At 36.7% G+C, this 17904-nt stretch overlaps 1 protein-coding gene across 7 annotated transcripts in view; it reads left to right on the top strand.

Annotated features, from left to right (window-relative positions):
* Positions 1 to 17904, top strand: part of PCNX1 (pecanex 1) — a 169027-nt gene that overhangs the window by 40048 nt on the left and 111075 nt on the right. For 6 of the 7 annotated variants that reach the window (XM_086709392.1, XM_086709393.1, XM_086709391.1 and 3 more), the window contains exons 3-5: positions 10200 to 10305; positions 15773 to 15818; positions 16853 to 16942. In XM_086709392.1, the coding sequence (XP_086565518.1) occupies positions 10200 to 10305; positions 15773 to 15818; positions 16853 to 16942 (242 nt within the window). Of the gene's footprint in view, positions 1 to 6364; positions 6474 to 10199; positions 10306 to 15772; positions 15819 to 16852; positions 16943 to 17904 lie in introns of those variants that run through there. The other variant, XM_086709396.1, reaches the window with a different exon arrangement.

Genomic DNA, 17904 nt, shown 5'->3' with positions numbered 1-17904 from the left:
ATATAAATTAAATGTATACATATCTTAAGCAAATTGTGACATTTTCCTTGACATTTATAATCTGCAATTTTTACTTCATCTATTGTAAATATTTTTCAATGATATATTCTCACCGTGGCAACTTAGCTGTTTCTTCCCTCCATCTTTTCGTAACTGACCTCTTAGGATTCAATTTTGTATAGCTGTCACCTTCTCCTGGGGGTTTTCTTTCTCCATCCCAGTTCAGTATTCCTCCTATGGCTCTCAGTCACATTCTCTTCAATACCTTGGCCTCATCCCCTTTCTCGTGTTGACTGAAGGATTTACTTTATCCACAGTCAAAAGTTTATTGTGACTTCATAGAAATGATAGGTACCACTAATATAGGTCTTCAAAAAACAGTGTATGAACACTTGACATATGTAATAGTCCTCAAAACAATTCTGTGAGGTAGGTGCTCTTATTACTCCTGATTTTTAGATGTAGAAACTAGGGTGTGAAAGATTAAATATTCCAGGGAATCAGATCTGAAGTCCATGTTTTTAACCAACCTGTCATGTTTCCACTCAGTATAATATGAAAAGTGAGTACTCATTTTTTAAGAAAGGTGATGCTTCTCTTTTCCAGTGCATCGAAAGCCTTTGTTTATTCCTTTAAAAAAAATGTTTTTTTAAATGTTTATTTTTGAGAGACTGAGAGAGACAGAGTGCAAGCGGGGGAGGGGCAGAGAGAGAGAGGGAGACACAGAATCCGAAGCAGGCTCCACTCTCCGAGCTGTCAGCACAGAGCCTGACATGGGCACGAACCCACGAACCATGAGATAATGATCTGAGCTGAAGTCAGATGCTTAACCAACTGAGCCACCCAGGTGCCCCTGTTTATCCCTTTTCAGTTACATTTTCTCTACCCCAACGTGATTATCCTGTGTGTTCATTGAGCAGATATTTTACTTCTGTAATAATTTTGTTCATAGCACCAATCACTATCTGAAATTGCCTTACTTAATCATTTGTTTGCATTTGTAAGCTTCTTGAAGGTAGGGGCCTTGTTTTTCTTATGAACTTCAGGTTCTAAATCGGAGCCTGTCACTGTACTTAGAAAATATTTGAAGTAGTGAAAGCATTTCTTTTGCAATATTGAAAAAAAATTTTTTTAAATGTTTATTTTTGAACAAGAGAGACACAGGGTGAGCAGGGGAGGGGCAGAGAGAGGGAGACACAGAATCCGAAGCAGGCTCCAGGCTCTGAGCTGTCAGCACAGAGCCTGACATGGGTTCAAACTCACGAGCAATGAGATCATGACCTGAGCCAAAGTCGGACGCTCAACCAACTGAGCCACCCAGACGCCCCTCCATTTTTAGGTTTTTCATTGTATATTGTCAAATTCCAAAGATTTTACTTTATACTTACTGTGACCAGCAATTTGAGGGCTGCTTTCTCTGCACATTGACAACATTGAGTATTTAGTATTTAGGCAAAACTGTGGTAGATACCTCATTGTTTAATTTTAAGTTTTTGGATTACTAGTTAAATGGAGGTATTTTTCCTATGTTATTATTGTCACTTACATTGTGTGACTGGTATACATTTCTATTAGTGGTTAGTTTCTTACTATTGATACGGAGAAAATATTTATGAAGGACATTCTTTACATTTTGTGTGAAATACTTTTTTCAGTTTATAGCATTTTTTTAATTTATATGTCACAATTTATTTTTGTGTGTTCTCTTCTGTGAATGTTTATTAGTTCTGCCTTTGATATCAAATTGTGGAACATTTTTTCTTCCTCCATATAACATAAGTGTGTACCTGTGTCTACTTTCAGCATTTTTTGTTTTTTAGTTTTTTTAATGTTAATGTTTTATTTATTTATTTTAAGACAGAGAGAAACAGAGCATGAGTAGGGATGGGGCAGAGAGAGAGGGAGACACAGAATCTGAAGCAGGTTTCAGGCTCTGAGCTGTGAGCACAGAGCCCAACGTGAGGCTCAAACTCACGAACTGTGAGATCATGACCTGAGCCAAAGTCAGATGCTCAACTGACTGAGCCACCTGGGCGCCCCCAGCATTTTTCTTTTTATAATGTTTATTTATTTTTGAGAGAGGCAGAGACAGAGTATGAGCGGGGGAGGGACAGAGAGGGAGACACAGAATCTGAAGCAGGCTCCAGGCTTTGAGCTGTCAGCACAGAGCCCGATGTGGGGCTTGAACTCATGAACCGTGAGATCATGATCTGAGCTGAAGTTGGACATGTAAATCGTCTGAGCCACCCAGGTGCCCTTCCTTTCAGCATTTTTATAATTTTATTTTTCATTCTTAAATTGAAGTCAAGCTAAAAAATTCTGGTGGTTTTTTTTGATTTTGTTTTTTAGGTTAGTCCCAACACTACTGAGTGAATAATGCATTTTTGCCCCAGTAATTTTAAATGTTTTCCTTTTCATTAGTATACTTATATACACTTATGTCAGATTCTGGGCTTTGTTTTCTGCCCCATTGCTCTCTTTCTGTTTTGTTTATGTCATAATGCTTTTATGACTTACTAATATGCTTAATATTTAGTGGCATGAATCCCTTTTCAGTATTTTTATTTTTTTAATTTTAATTTTAATTTAATTTATTGTTTTGAGTGAGGAGTGCAGAAAGAGAGAGAGAGAGAGAGAGAATGAGAGAATCCCAGAATCCCAAGCAGGCTCTATGCTCAGTGCAGAGCCCAACATGGGGCTCAGATCCCACAACCAAGAGATCCTGACCTGAGCCAAAATTAAGAGTCGGACACTTAACTGACTGAGCCACCCAGGTGCCCCCTTGGTATTTTTCTACTTTAGTGTTATCTTGGTTCTTATGCATATACAGCTGACCCCTGAACAACAAGGGAGTTTAGGCGCTAAACACCCTGCCTCATGTAGTCAAAAATACATGTATAACTTTTGACGTCCCTCACACCCCCCCCACTCCCCCAGCCCCCTGCAAATTTACTACTAATAGCCTACTTTCCCTGGAAGCCTTACCGAGAACATAAACAGTCAACTAAAACATATTCTGTATGTTACATGTGCTATGTACTGTAGTCTTACAATAAAGTAAGCTAGAGAAAAATTATTATTAAAGTCATAAGAAAAAATACAATTACAGTACTGTAAAATGTAAAAAATCCACATATAGGTGGACCTTCACAGTTCAAACCTGTGAAGTACAGGGTTCACCGGTACTTAGTTTTCTGTGAGATGTCCCTTGTGTGCTTAGCCTCCAGAAAATTCTATTAGAATTTTGTTAAGTGTATTTAATATAGGGAGAAGTCAGCCTTTAAAATATGAAGACTCATCAGGGACATGGCGTATACGTCCAATTTTTCATTTGCCTTTTATGTCTCATATATGAATTTTTTCTTTTGGGGTGTATGTATTTTTTAAGTCTATTCTATTAGGAAATGCGTAACCTTGTATTATGGATAGATAAACCTGCACTTAACCTGCCAGGGCTTGAATCACTGCATGATTGTATGACCTTGGGGACTGACTTAAGCTTTTTATGCCTTGGCTTTCTCATCTGAATGATGAGGCAAATAACAGTACTGTATCATAGGATTATTATAAACAATGAATGAAAGATAATATATGTAAAACATTTAGAACCATTCCTGATACAGTTAGCTCCTGATACAGTAATTGTTAGCTCCTATTTCTTCTGGATATATGTTTTTAATTCCTTTTGTTAATGAATTATTTTTCCTTTTTTTTTTAGTTTAAAAAATTTTATTGTGAAATGTATATATATCTAAACACTTTATCAGTCATATTGTTCAATATAATTTAGGGAATAATAATTAAGTGACTACTTGATTCCCCACCACACAACTTAAGAAATAGGATATTATACAAATACCATACAGGCCTTCATGCAGTTCTTTCCCATTTCATTCTATTCTTATTCCTTTAAGAGTGACCATTATCTTGAATTTTGTGTTAATAATTCCCTTGACTTTCTTTATCATTGTGTAGTCTTTGTAGATATTATTAAACATATATTTATCTGCCTTGGGGTATCCTTAAGTGAATAATACTGTATGTCTTTTCTCTGCGAGGGGCTTTTTTGTGCCAAATACTGTGTTTTATAGGCTTATTCATGTGGATGCTTATAGTCATCATTTATTCCTGCTTGCTTTTGCATACTCTAGTAAACAGGAATAGACTACAATTTGTCCATTTTACTTATCCATGTGTTCTGAAAACACATTGTTGTGTGTATTTCTTGATACACATGTATGTATCTAGTGAACATAAGCTGGTTTATAGGGTATTGTCATGTTCAGTTTTGGTAGATAATTCCAGCCTGTTAGCCAAAACGTTTGTACCAGTTTACACTCCCACCATTAGTATGTGAAAGTCCTTCTTGTTGCATGTCCTCATCAATATTCGATATTAGTAAGTTTTAAAACTTTGCCATTCAAGTAAGTGTGAAAGGTGTCTCATTGGGACTTTCTGATTACTAATGAGGTTGAACATCTTACCATATATATTTGGTCCGGGTAGCTTTTCTGTTCTTTTCCATTGTCCATTCGCATCTTGTTTCATTTTTCTTTGGAGTTGTCTTTTTCTTATTGAAAAATAGGAGCTTTTGAAATATATTCACGGTACACTACTTTATTGGTTACATACATTACAGACATCTTCTCCCACTTTGTGGCTTGCTGTTTTGCTTTCCTTAAGGAGTCTTAAGATTATCATATATCCTTTAAGATTTATCATTTTTTTGGTAATCAGCACTTTTGTGTCTTAAGAACTTATTTCCTACAGGAAGATCAGAAATATATTCTCTTATATTCTCCTTTAAAAGTTTACATTTCTTTTGTTTTCTCATTTGAACAAATTATTTTAATTGGTAGTGTCAGGTAGGGATTCAAGACTTATTTATGAATAACTGGTTTAATCAGTATTTGTTAAGCAGACTATCTTTTCTTTGGTGATCTGCAGTACTCTGTCATAAGTTAAATTTCCATATATGGTGGGTATGTTTCTGGCCTCTCTTTTCTGTCCTGTTGATCTGGTTCTCTATGCTGTGCCGTTACCACACTATCCCAGTTACTGTAGCTTCATAATATAACTTGATAATTGGTGGGGGGCAGACCTCCTACTTTGTTCTTTTTCAGGAGTGACTTTTATTCTTGGCTCTTTGTTTTTGAAATAAAATGTATGGTCTGCTGGGCAAAGTCTACAAGAACTTAAGATTTTTATTCTTTTGCTGAGAATCATTATCTTTACAATAGCAAATCACCATTTATTTAATCTTCTTTCATATCTTTCAATAAAGATTTATCATTGCTCCATTAAAAGGCTTGCATAGCTTTTGTTAACTTTGCCAAATTATTTTACAGCTTTTCTATTATAAAACTTCTTTATAATTACCTTTTAGTTCCCTTTAAATATAGCAGTTTACTTTTTTTTCCCAATGTTTGTTTATTTTTGAGACAGAGCACGAGTGGGGTAAGAGCAGAGAGAGAGGGAGACACAGAATCCTGTGCTGTCAGCACAGAGTGCGATGTGGGGCTCGAACCCATGAACCGTGAGATCTTGACCTGAGCCAAAGTTAAGATGCTCAACCAACTGAGCCACTCCCTATTTAACTTTTTCATTGACTATGATTTCTAACACATTGTTAAAATGAAATAGTATTGGCTTACATCCTTGTCTTTTTCTAGCCTTAAATAGTGTTTTTAAAGTTTCACCATTAAATGAGATCTTTGTTGTAGATTTTTGTTCTTGACATGTTTTCCCCACCCTCCCACTTGGGACTTTCACATTCTGTTCTGAAGAGAAGAAATGAACAGGAAAATACTTTATTTCCAGAGCCTGTCACTGTGCTTGATACAGTATAGTTGTCAATTTGTTGCATGACTGAATGAATATAGTAGGACTACTTGAGCCTTCTGGTTTTCATTGGCTCTGGGATAGCAGTTCAAAATGCTTATTAAATCTTTATCTTAGAAAAAGAGTCAAAGTCATTAATGTTTGTATTACACTTCTAATGTTTCACATTGGATTCCAATACGATTTCAGGACTGGAATACAAGTATATCGGAGACCATATTTTCTGTTTCTCATGGTAAATTAAGGATCCATTTAAACTGTAGGTAAATTTTAGGCTAAAGTGTTTGAAGATTTATTTTGTTTAAGGATTTTGTTTTTATTATATTTTTATGAACATCATTGTAATTTAGATTAGATTTGTAAATTTAGTACTGAAATGGTACTGTGAAGTTTTTGATTAAAGCCTGAGCAATTAATGATACTAATAACCAACAAATTAGTTTGTGAAGTCTCCTTTATAATTCAGATTAGACCCCTTCTGCTTTTCTGCCTCTCCGTGTACCTGGTATTTTTTTTTTTTAACAGATGGGGAAATTAAGGCATAAAGGTAGAGATTCCCTGAATTTGGTGTATTGCTTACTGCAGTAGACCACTTTGCCTCTGTGAGAATTGTAAACTACTATACTTTCCAGGTATGTGCTGAAATTGCCATTGCCGAAAATCTGCAAGTCTTGCTAATAAAGAAAACTCTTACTCAGCCGTTTTGTGTGTTTAGCTATATTTAGGACAGCGACAGCTGGCTAAAAGTTCTTCTGAATTTGTAGAGAAGAGAGGTATAGTAATTTTGCTAGAGGATTATTTTGTTACAAAAATTGCTGTCCATTTTTTCATTCATCCTTTTTGCCCCCTTCAATTCCTGCTTCTCTCTCTGTTTTGGCCATTGGGCATTTGTTCTGGATCATTGTTTGTCAACTGGGGGCGATTTTACCCTTGAGGAGACATTTGGCAATATTTGGAGACATTTTTTGTTTATCACAACTGGGGAAATGCTGCTGGCATTTAGTGGGTAGAGGCCAGGGATGCTGCTAACTGTCCTACAGTGCGCAAGATGGTCCCCCACAATCAAGAACCAAGTGGCCCAAAATGTCAGTAGTGCTGAGATTAAGAAATCTTTCTTTAGACAGTGGTGTTCATTTTTGGCTTTGAACTGGAAAGAGAACTTCAGTGCTTGTTTTTTGAAAGGCAAGTGTTGGTGTCTTTGAGTGGACTTCAAAGCTATACAGACAAGATGTTCAGATCTTGTCTTAATTCTCACTGGCCATGAGAACCTACATTAAGGTGTGTGGGGGAAAAAGAACAGATATAACACATTGTAGAGTACTGTGTAAATATTATTTGTATCCTCCTTTTCCACCTGAACTGCATATACCAGTGATTCAGCTTATGTCGTTTACTCCTCTGACAGGTTTTTACACCTTTTGGTTTTCAGTTTTTCATCTGTAAAACGAGGATAATTGTATTTATATTGTAGATTTTAGGAGGATATTCTGTGAGAAAATGCAAATAAAGCATGTGCCCCTGTGACTGGAATGTATTAAGTACTTAATAAATATTTGCTTTTATTTATTTATAATAACTTTACCTTCAGATTGTAATCTTTTGTACCTATTGTCAGAAGTGGTATATAAAACTAGGCAATATTGTCCCTCAGCTGATGAATGAGTAAACAAAATGTGTCCTGTCCAAATAATGCAGTATTATTAGGCCATAAAAATATGAAGTACTGATAGTTGCTACAACTTGGAGTAACCTTGAACACATTATGCTAGGTGAAATAAGCCAGTCACAAAGACCACACGTATTATGATTCCATGTATATAAAATGTGCAAAATAGGCAACTCTAGAAAGACAGAAAACAGATTCCTAGCTATGTAAGGCTGGGGGTGGAAGGCAAGGGGGTTGGGGAGGTAACAGTGAAGAGGTTTGTTAATAAGGTGGTACAAATGTTCTAAAATTAATTGTGGTGATAGTTGTATAAGTTGATGAATGTATTAGAAACTATTGATTTGCAGAGTTTACATGGATGAATTGAATGATAATGTGAATTGTTTACCGGTACAGTTGATGTATATAAACTGGACAAGATGAGGGCTCTCCATCCTTTCTCTGGGGTTGAATATTTGATTCCTTAATCCTCACCTTATGATTTCCATCTGCTCTCCATCTTCTGATTTCCGTGGGATGTGACTTAGAGAATGGATTCTGGTGGAGAGAACAGTGACGTTGCTGGTTAGTCCTCCCCACTCATTCAGTGTGGTGATAGCGGTCTGTAAACCACTTACGATGTTGCCCAGTTAGCGGTTTCTCCTTCTGGCCTACATGTCTTGTACGGATTGACACCAAACAGCTAACAAAGCTGAGCACGTTTCACTTTTTCCATGTCTGGACGTTTGCGTGCTGAATTGGCTGTCACCTTTGTACCTGCGTTCCAGTATGTTTTATTTCTATGCACGGATAGCAAGTTAGAAAGCTAATTTTCTTTAGTGAACATGATAGTTAGGAACCCATTAAGTAACCAGGGACAGGATGGTTATGAGACCATTAATAAAAATTTGCTAGAGTTTAAACAGCTGTAGTGATAAATACTTACTAAATGAAAGGTATACTGGCTAGTGAATTCTGTTTTGCCTGTGTCTTTTGATTGCAGCTGTCAGAATACCTCATTGAAATAGGCTTATGGGGATTTATGGCACACGTTACTGAAAAGTCTACGTGTGAGGGGTGTCTTCAAATTGGCAAGGTGCAGTTTCAGTCACTTCATGACCTGACTTATCTTTACCAGGCTGGGCTCCTTTTGTTCACTTGGTTTCTTAGCGTCTCCCCTTATGGTTATAAAATGGCTGCAGCAGCCCCAGGCCTTAAATCATCTCAGCATTAACACTAGCAGGTATAGAGAAATATCCTCTCTTAACAGTAGAACCCCCCCACCCCCGGCCTGATTCATACTAGCCTGAGTTGGGTCCTGTGCTTATCCTGGAACTAAGTTCTGTGAGCAAAAGAACGGAACATGCTGATCGACTTTGGCCAGTGGTGCTCCCCCCCAAACCTGAGAGTATGTGGTTAACATTACCCAAAACCATATAAGAGTTTGGGATGAGGTGGCTCACCAGAAGAATTTTGGGTTGTTTTTTGGTGTTATTGTTAACCAGATGATTGAACTAGACGGTGGATGGCAGGATGGTTTATATCTACTATAATTCTAGCTAATACTAGAACTTTCATCCCTGATAATAATAACTTAAAAGTTTATCGAGTGTTTCCTCTGTATGTACGAAGTAGAATGAGTAAAAAACTTTGGGCCAAAAATAGGATTATGGTAACTTTTAGGCCTGAGTTCTAAAAGTTATGTTCCTAAAGAACCTTATTATAAAACTTTCTAAGTTTTTTGAAATTTGGTGTGATGTTTTTTCCTAATTTGGGGATCCTCTTGTCTTTAAGTACTGTATGTAGATTTCTTCAGTTCTTTGAACTTAGTACTTTTCTCTCTTGTCTAATACCTGTTTTACCACATCACATCATTGTATTTTTATTTACTTATTAGAAAAAAATTTTTTAATGTTTGTTTATTTTTGAGAGACTCAGTGACAGAGTGAGAGCAGGGGAGGGGCAGAGAGAGAGGGAGACACAGAATTTGAAGCAAGCTCCAGGCTCTGGGCTGTCAGCCCAGAGCCTGACACGGGGCTTGAACCCACAAACTGTGAGATCATGACCTGAGCCGAAGTCAGATGCTTAACTGACTGAGCCACCCAGGTGCCCCATCGTTTTACTTTTTAAACTTAAGCCTTCTAACTCTATACAAAACTTAAAATCTTAGCTTTCTACTTCTGTAAAACAAGTTAGTATTGCAGTTAAATGCTGTTAACTTAAAAACTACAGATAGAGGTAGTTTGACAAGGCTGACTGTTCTTTTGCGTGTTGATCAGTGTCTTGCAGCTCAGTGAGACTGTGCCCTTAGAGATTGGTAGTCTAAGATGTGATTACTTTCTGGGTTTGCCATGGCTGGTTTCTCCTTGCTCTTGGGGAGCAAAAGGCAAATCGTGTCTTTGCTAGAGTGGTTTTATGGCACATGTCATAAAATACGTGCTATATTTAGTGTCTATAATTGTCATTAAGGCTGCTTTCTAATATTGGATTGGGTGAGAGTTTTAAAGATTTTCAAGTAGTGATGTGGTTATAAAATAGTTCAGACTATAAGACTTAGGAATGAAGAATGATCTTTTTTTAAATTGCTATACTCTCTGTTAGAAATTAGTATATTTTAGTTTTATAGAAAAAGGTATAATAACTTAAAAATAATAAAAAACCGTTGCTGGCAGAATAATGACAGTTACTCTCTTTTTCTCAATGTTCCCCACAGCGATCCTGGTGGAGGGATTGAAATGTCTGAGTTCATTCGAGAGGCCACACCCCCAGTTGGTTGCAGTTCAAGAAATTCTTATGCTGGCCTAGATCCAAGTAACCAGGTGGGAACCTGCTGTTTTGTCTTTTTCCCTCCTCTCCTCCTCATGGTGGTCTCAAGCAATTCTGTCTGTAATAGTCCATTGGTGTTGGGGTTTATCTTGCTGATTAATACATTTTTGATTGTTTATTAATATCTTTTGTTAGTATTCTTATTTTTAACTGAATTTTCACATTAATCAAGTCCATTTTTGCTGAGCATGCAGCATGCTCAGCAAAACTACTGCAGGCAACTACCGTTGCCTGCAGTAGTTTTGATCACAACAGTTGTGCTGAGTGCCCTTCGGAAAATCAGGTCCTGGCTTTCACGGTCTCATTTACCTTCACTTTTTTTTTTTTTTTTTTTTTTTTGTATCGGAAGGGTATAGATGTCTGGGGCTATTCCTAGCTTAAACATGGCAAAAAAAAAAAAAAATTAAATTTTTAAAAATCTACACTTACTGTGGTGAGCACTGAGTAACGTGTAGAATTGTTGAATCAATGTGTCATACACCTGAAAGAGATAGCATGTATGTTGATTATACTTAATAAAAAAACTTTCTCAAAATCTGGCTGTTCAAGGTGTTGGTGATAGAGTGAGATGTAGAATACAGATCTGCTTTTGCCAGTTTTAATGTCTTTCCATTCTGTAACTTTTAACTTAAAATAGTAACTCTGAAAGTATGCTCTCAAAGGGTGACTGATGCCTGCTGTACTGTCATTGTGTGTAACCCCGGCCGGGCCTTTGCTGCTGCGTTTCTCTCTTTCATCCTAAACATCTCCCACACTAATCCAAGTCCTGCTTATTCCTGCCTGCCCTCTCAGCAGACGAGCCCGCTAGCTAGAGTAACACTGCATAAGCATAAGAGGGGAAACTTAGCCAGAAGCTTCGAAGTCTTGTCATGGTAGAACTTTAGATAACTATGGGTTGTAGTAGGTGATTATTTTATGTCAGCCTTTTCATTATGGAGAAGAGGAGACCACGGATTTGTATTAGGGTCTAGATCTCACTTCTTGATTTTCACTTCAGTCTTTCTGCTGTTCTACTACTCTACTTGTGGGTTGAAATCACTCTTCCTCCTTTCTGCTCCACAGACTTAGGTTTTTGTTTGTTTGTTTGTTTGTTTGTTTGTTTTAACTTCCTGGCCTAACTCTAACTTTTGTTAGAGCCATCCCTGTTTCTCAAGATTTTCAGAGACCTTGTGGTATTGCCTCTCTCTCTTGCATATGGAGCACTTACTGATGTATTTATTTAGCACTTGGGATTTGGTATGTGGTCATACGTGGCAGTCTGTAAGCCTCTACAGAGCAGACTGTCTTCTTTCTTCCCCTGGCTAATAGACCCGCCTTGTGCAGAGTTGACTTTCAGTGAATAGGTGCTAATTATCTTTGTCTACATAGATAGTAGAACTTTAGAGGTAGAATCAGACCTGGCTCTTCATTTAAGAAAGGAACAAGTAGCAGACCTAATTATCCTGACTGCCCCACAGTATTCTGCTGTTCCACATTGTTTAACCCTGCATTATCTCAGAACAGTATTAGGAAAAACACCATATTCTGTGAATCAAAAAAATCTTGAATAGAGTCTTGTATAGAAGATTTGCCTCTATTTGAATTGTATTTCATCATTTAAACTTCCAAGTGGGTGAATTTTTGGTTGCAGTTTTAGTTGTGATTGAATGTAGTGTAGTATTGAATTCTTTCCATAACAAGCAGATGGGAAATGTCAGAGTTAAACACACACACAGAACATTATGGAAAAGGACTGACATTTTAATTAGGTTCATACCTTTCAAGTTTCGGTTTTTACAGTACCAGTTTTAAAGAAAAACGTTGCTATCCTTAACCCTCTTTTGGTTAGCCTGGCTTTCTGTGTCTCTTTACGAAATGAAATGACTTAGCCCTTAAATATGGCTGCATGTTTTCTATGCTTAACTAACTCTGGCCTTTGTTCATACTAACACGTGTTGGCAATGTAAGATTACTAGGGAGTGAGCCTGTGTTTTCCCCACAATCTTGTGGAGAGCCAAACTTTTTATCATTTTTTTCAGCAGGACAGTTGAAAGGGTGCAGCCGTCTTCAGTAACTCTACCATGTTTTATGGGGGACTCCCATCCTGAGTGTTATTAAAGCTTGTCTGCACACAAATGCATGGCATGCCTGATTTGGTTTTCCTTAAAATATTAACTCTTGAATAAAAATTGGCAAATATTGGAAGTTATTGTGCTACATGGATTTTGGTGTTTTAGTATTATCCTAACAAAAGGAATGGTTGGCATAATTATTTTTACCGCCTTTTTGTATGCTGGCAGCCATATTACCAGAAGACATACTATATTTCTTGTACATATTTTATTATGTAGCATTTATTACACATGATCTTAGTTATTTGTGTGAATGTCCTCAGTACTAGGTAGTGAACTGGAGCATAGTGCCTCTATCTCAGTTGTTATTATCATTGTTTCCTTCTTGCCACTTCTACCTTTGTCTCCCTTCCATCATCTACCCTCTGTTTCCCTTCCATTTCTTTTTTCTTGTTTTTTTTTTACTGCTCCCTACCTCCCTCTCCCTCTCTTTCCTTTTGTCACTGGTCTTCCTTCATATATTTTAGTGCCAGATACCTTTCAAGTCAGTTTACTTGAATGGAGTGGGGAGGGGGTCTTACCCTCAGAGACTTGACAGTTTCGTAGTAGATTTGCCATAAATAACCAAAGTCAGAAACATGACATATGTTACCAAGGAAATATAAATATAAGATAGAAAGTAATAATTGTCATAGGAATGGTACAGAAAAGGGGATAATGATTTTAGAGGAGAAAATAATTTGTTTCCAGCTAGAAGAAGGGGCAAAGTCTGCACGGAGGAGGTGGCCTTGCCTGATTGTTCTTTAATTGGAAGAATTTTTTTTCTCAGATACCCATAATCCTTCCTGACCTTTCCTATGGCATTTACAAAAGAGAAGAAACAACCGGACCCTTTTGGTTTGTGCAGACTATTTTTTTTCCCTTAAATTTTTCATTTTCTAAATGTGTTCATTTTTACAAAAATAGCTAGTGAGGGAAAGCAAACAGAAGAAAATAAAAATCATCCATAATGTCATAATCAAAAACCATTTTTAAAAAAGGTGGGATTATAGTATGCATGCTGTTTGGAACTTGATTTTCTTTATTGACTATATCATGAATATTAATGTCATTAAGTGTTTTTCTACAGTGACATTTTGGGGAATGCATTCTCCTATTTGGATGTACTCCTATTTGGATGTTCATTTTTCTCAATCCCCTGTTTCATATGTAAATAGTCCCAATTCTTATATTTTGGGGGGATAAATTTAAATAATGCAGGAAAACATGAAGAATAAAATATAACCATCCATTCTGTCCATTAAGCCAGCAAGTAATAGAACTCACCTAGTTAAGTGACTTAAATAAGAGTTTATGTTTGTCATCCAGGTATGGAGGGGGCTGTGTGGCATTTGTTCAGCTCAGTAATGTTAGGACTTGGGCTGGCTTTTCCCTCAGGGTTGCAGAATGAGCACAGCAGCTTTAGTTATGACCCTGCTGGAAAGTAAGAAGCAGGGGGCACTGTGCGCAGAGTTGTCCTCGATTGTCTCCTCAGACATGCAGAGATCTTTCCCTGAAGCCCTCCCGCAAACTCTTGCCTGTGTTCATTGACCAGGAACCAAGGCGTACCCCTAGACTGGAGCCTGGGCCCCCTTCTCAGAGATCAAAAGATGGATACTCAGCATCTGAGCAAAGTGGGAATCTTGTTAAGAAAACAAAAGGGAACACTTCTGTGGTTGTGACCAAATGACTACCATAATCATATTCAAGTTTTGTTTTTTTTAATAGAAAGAGGTGATGTGAACCTTGACTTGGCTTTTTTTTTTTTTTTTTGAGAGAGAGAGAGAGAGAGCGAGCGTGTGTGTGAGTGGGAGAGAGGGACAGGGGGAAGAGAGAATCCTAAGCAGCCTCCTGACATGGGGCTGGGATCATGATCTGAGCCAAAATCAAGAGTTGGATGCTCAAGGTGACTGAGCCACCAGGTGCCCCCAAAAGTTTTTTTTTAAGTTTAAATTTGTAGAAGGGTGTGCATAAAGTGGGGTTTTTGTTTATTACTTGTTTTTCTATCTAGGGAATAATGTGTTTATTATTCTAGTTGAAAATAACATGAATTCTATAACTTATCTAGCGGGTGTGGTAAGAATGAAACTTTGTTTTGCAGTAGAATGCTTTTACATCTTTTTCTAACTGCAGAGCTTTTTATGGCTAATTGAAAACAAAGATAAGGAAAAATCAGGAGACTCAAGCTTAATAAATTGTTTAAAAATGTTGCAAAACTTATTTTTTTTATTGGCCACATCAAGAATTAGTAGTTCTAACCTGTTTGTATTTGCTTTTTTTTTTTACTCACTTTTTCACTGACATATAACTATTATGCAGCATAGTATACACTTCTTAAGTGTACAGGACAGTGGGTTTTTACATACGTATACACCATTTAATTGCCATCCTCATGCCCTTTCAAACTCAATATTGACTTACATTTTGAGCAAATTTCTTATTTTATACGCCTAGTCAGTTGATTCATTGAAAGGAAGGATTTGGTAAAATGCAAAGTATTATATGAATATTCTTAATTTTATTCTAAAATATTAAATTTGCTTGACTATGTTCTTTTAATATCTCTTAAAAACAGGTTATAGAAAGTTGCTAGGACTTGCGGATTTAGTAACTGTCATGTTGTTATGTTTGGTTTCCCTGATGTGTTTATGGAATTTTTGGTATTTGTTTATATGATTTTTATGGTAGTGTAATGAATGATGACTGAGATTTTAGAGGAGTGTTCTATCATCTGGAATATAAGCATTAAAAACTCAATAGATTTTAGTTTTCTGTTTATAACTAGTGCTAAAAAGTCATTTTTCATGGATTCCTTAGTTTTTTTCTTTTTAAAGATGTTAGTAGCAGTCTACAAAGAAGTACTACTTACTTTTTGTCTAGCACTCAGGAAAGTTCATATTGATACACTAACAAGTTGACAAGATTTACGTTGCTCTTTGTAGCATATGTGAATGCTTTGTCCAGAACCTTCCTTTTATATACCCTGATAAGGGCATTTGTTTCAGGTAGACTCAACACCCAGTTTTGCTTTTGTTTATAATGTGAACATGTCATGATGCAATATAAAAAATGGTAGTAATTGTATGACATAGATTGTTTGATGTTGGAGGCATCCTGCTCTGTGGGTCCATCAATTCTAAGCATGCAGAGGGATTCAATCAGTGCCCTGGCACATCTGTAATATATATGCAGAATGTGCTACAACAAATAGGTTATGTGGCTCTGATAGAACATGCCCAAAGGGAATCTTTTAATATTGATAAAGTAACTGATAGCATGTTTTAATAATATGAAAGTTTTGCTTGATAATTTGCTAGTCTATATTGATAATGATATATAGCATTTTAATTAGTTTTAATATAATTTTCAGATTGGATCTGGTTCCTCTCGTCTTGGAACAGCAGCAACTATTAAAGGTAGACATTATCTAAGTTGAAAGTTGCCTGTGACTTTCCATTTCATTTTTGGATGTAATAAAGATAACAGTACTGTGTATTCACATGTAATGAAAAATCATTCTTGAAATTATTTTGTAGATACAGTTATGTATCTTGTATTAAAGGTTACTTGATTTAAATTTGGTTCTCCTTTCATCATCCAAATCTCACAAACATATTTGAACATTTGCATTACATTGCATGAATTGTAAGTTTTGCTCTATAAGAAACTTCCTTGCCTTGAAGGACAATACTTTCATGGGTTTTGGTGAGGTGTGGAAAACTAAGTAATTTTATGTGAAACCTTTAAATTGGGCACAAATGAGGCAGTAAAAAAGAGGAAGAGTCTTTTATATATACCTATTACATACATCTGTTTCAGGTAAATTCATATTTTTTCCCTATACTTTTTTAGGGGACTTTTTATAATTATCTCTGGGGAGGAAATTTATATTGTTTCAAGTTGTTATTACAAACTTTACATTTCTTTTAGAAAATTGCTTCTTTTTATTTAAAAAAAAATTTTTTTTTAACGTTTATTTTTGAGACAGAGAGAGACAGAGCATGAACGGGGGAGGGTCAGAGAGAGGGAGACACAGAATCTGAAACAGGCTCCAGGCTCTGAGCAGTCAGCACAGAGCCTGACGTGGGGCTCGAACTCACGGACCGCGAGATCATGACCTGAGCCAAAGTCGGACGCCCAACCGACTGAGCCACCCAGGCGCCCTGAAAATTGCTTCTTTAAAGGAAGTTTTATTAGCAGTGTGAAGGTTTCCTTATTACTTGCCTTATAGTGCTGTGAGAACAAAGATGTGGTTTGATAGTCTGTGATGCTTCCTGTTCAGTGATCTTCCATCATTGTAACCCATACAAACAAAAACTGCTCTAGTAGCTATCGTGTACTAGTACAGTACATAGGAAATTAGTGTAGTTGACATCCTTTCTGGTTATGCCACACCGTACAGCCTTTGCTTTTAATATAATGTGCTTACACGTTTCTCTTAATTTTGTAGGAGACACAGACACCGCTAAGACTTCTGATGATATTAGTTTAAGTCTGGGCCAGAGCTCTAGTCTTTGTAAGGAAGGAAGTGAAGAACAAGGTAAGAACATTATACTTTACACTGATACCATATATTATGGGGTCCAGGATGACTTTGTAGAATATGTTTGATTGATACTAGTATGATTCCATACTAACAGTATGGAAGCCACATAAGGGTAGAATTTTTTGTCTGTTCACGGATTTATTTACGGTACTTAGAATGGTACTCAGAACATGTAATAAGTTTATAACAAATTAATATGATATTTTGAAGAAGAATTAAAATAAAATTCTTAACTTGAATAACAGTAAAACAGTGTTGTAAGTACTTTTATTTTTTTAATTTTTGTAAAGGTTTTTTAAAAAAATCACTTATTTTTTGAGAGAACAAGTGCGCATGCATGCACTGGGGACAGGCAGAGAGAGAAAGAGAGAGAGAAAGAGAGAGAGAGAGAGAGAGAGAGAGAGAGAGGGAGAATCCCAAGCAGGTTCTACACAGCGCAGAGCTCGATGAGGGCTCAAACTCACGAACTGTGAGATCATGACCTGGATGCATAATAGACCGAGATCAAGAGTTGGACGCATAACCGACTGAGCCACCCAGGCACCCCTATAAGTACTTTTTGTTTTCTGGAATTCACTGACCCGTGTTCTGCCAAGTAGACATGGAGAGAAAAATTTTCTGAGCGTGTGCCCTGGAGTGAGTATGAGATGGGAGATAATCTGCTAGTCTAGTGGGTCAGAGCTTCTTGCCTGGTTTAGTAACCTACTTGTGAAACTGTTGTTTTCCATCTAGTGTGACCCCTAAATGTCAATTGCTTCAGGTCTTGCCTAACAGTATGTTTTGGTAGAGAAATAATTTGCTGTTGGACTTACAGAGAAACTATGTCTGCCTCCAACATGGTGCCTCCTGTAGCAGATTTTTAATAGAAATTTGGGGTTTAAGTGATTTCTCCCTGCCTTTGTTCAATTTCATTATAAATGAGTATTTCAGATTTAATGGAGTTTTTTTTTTTTAAG

Source organism: Puma concolor, chromosome B3 (genome assembly GCF_028749965.1).
Source record: "Puma concolor isolate L17-30 chromosome B3, mPumCon1.1.hap2, whole genome shotgun sequence".
In the NCBI taxonomy this organism is placed as follows: Eukaryota; Metazoa; Chordata; class Mammalia; order Carnivora; family Felidae; genus Puma; species Puma concolor.
This window is presented reverse-complemented; position numbering and strand designations above follow the sequence as displayed.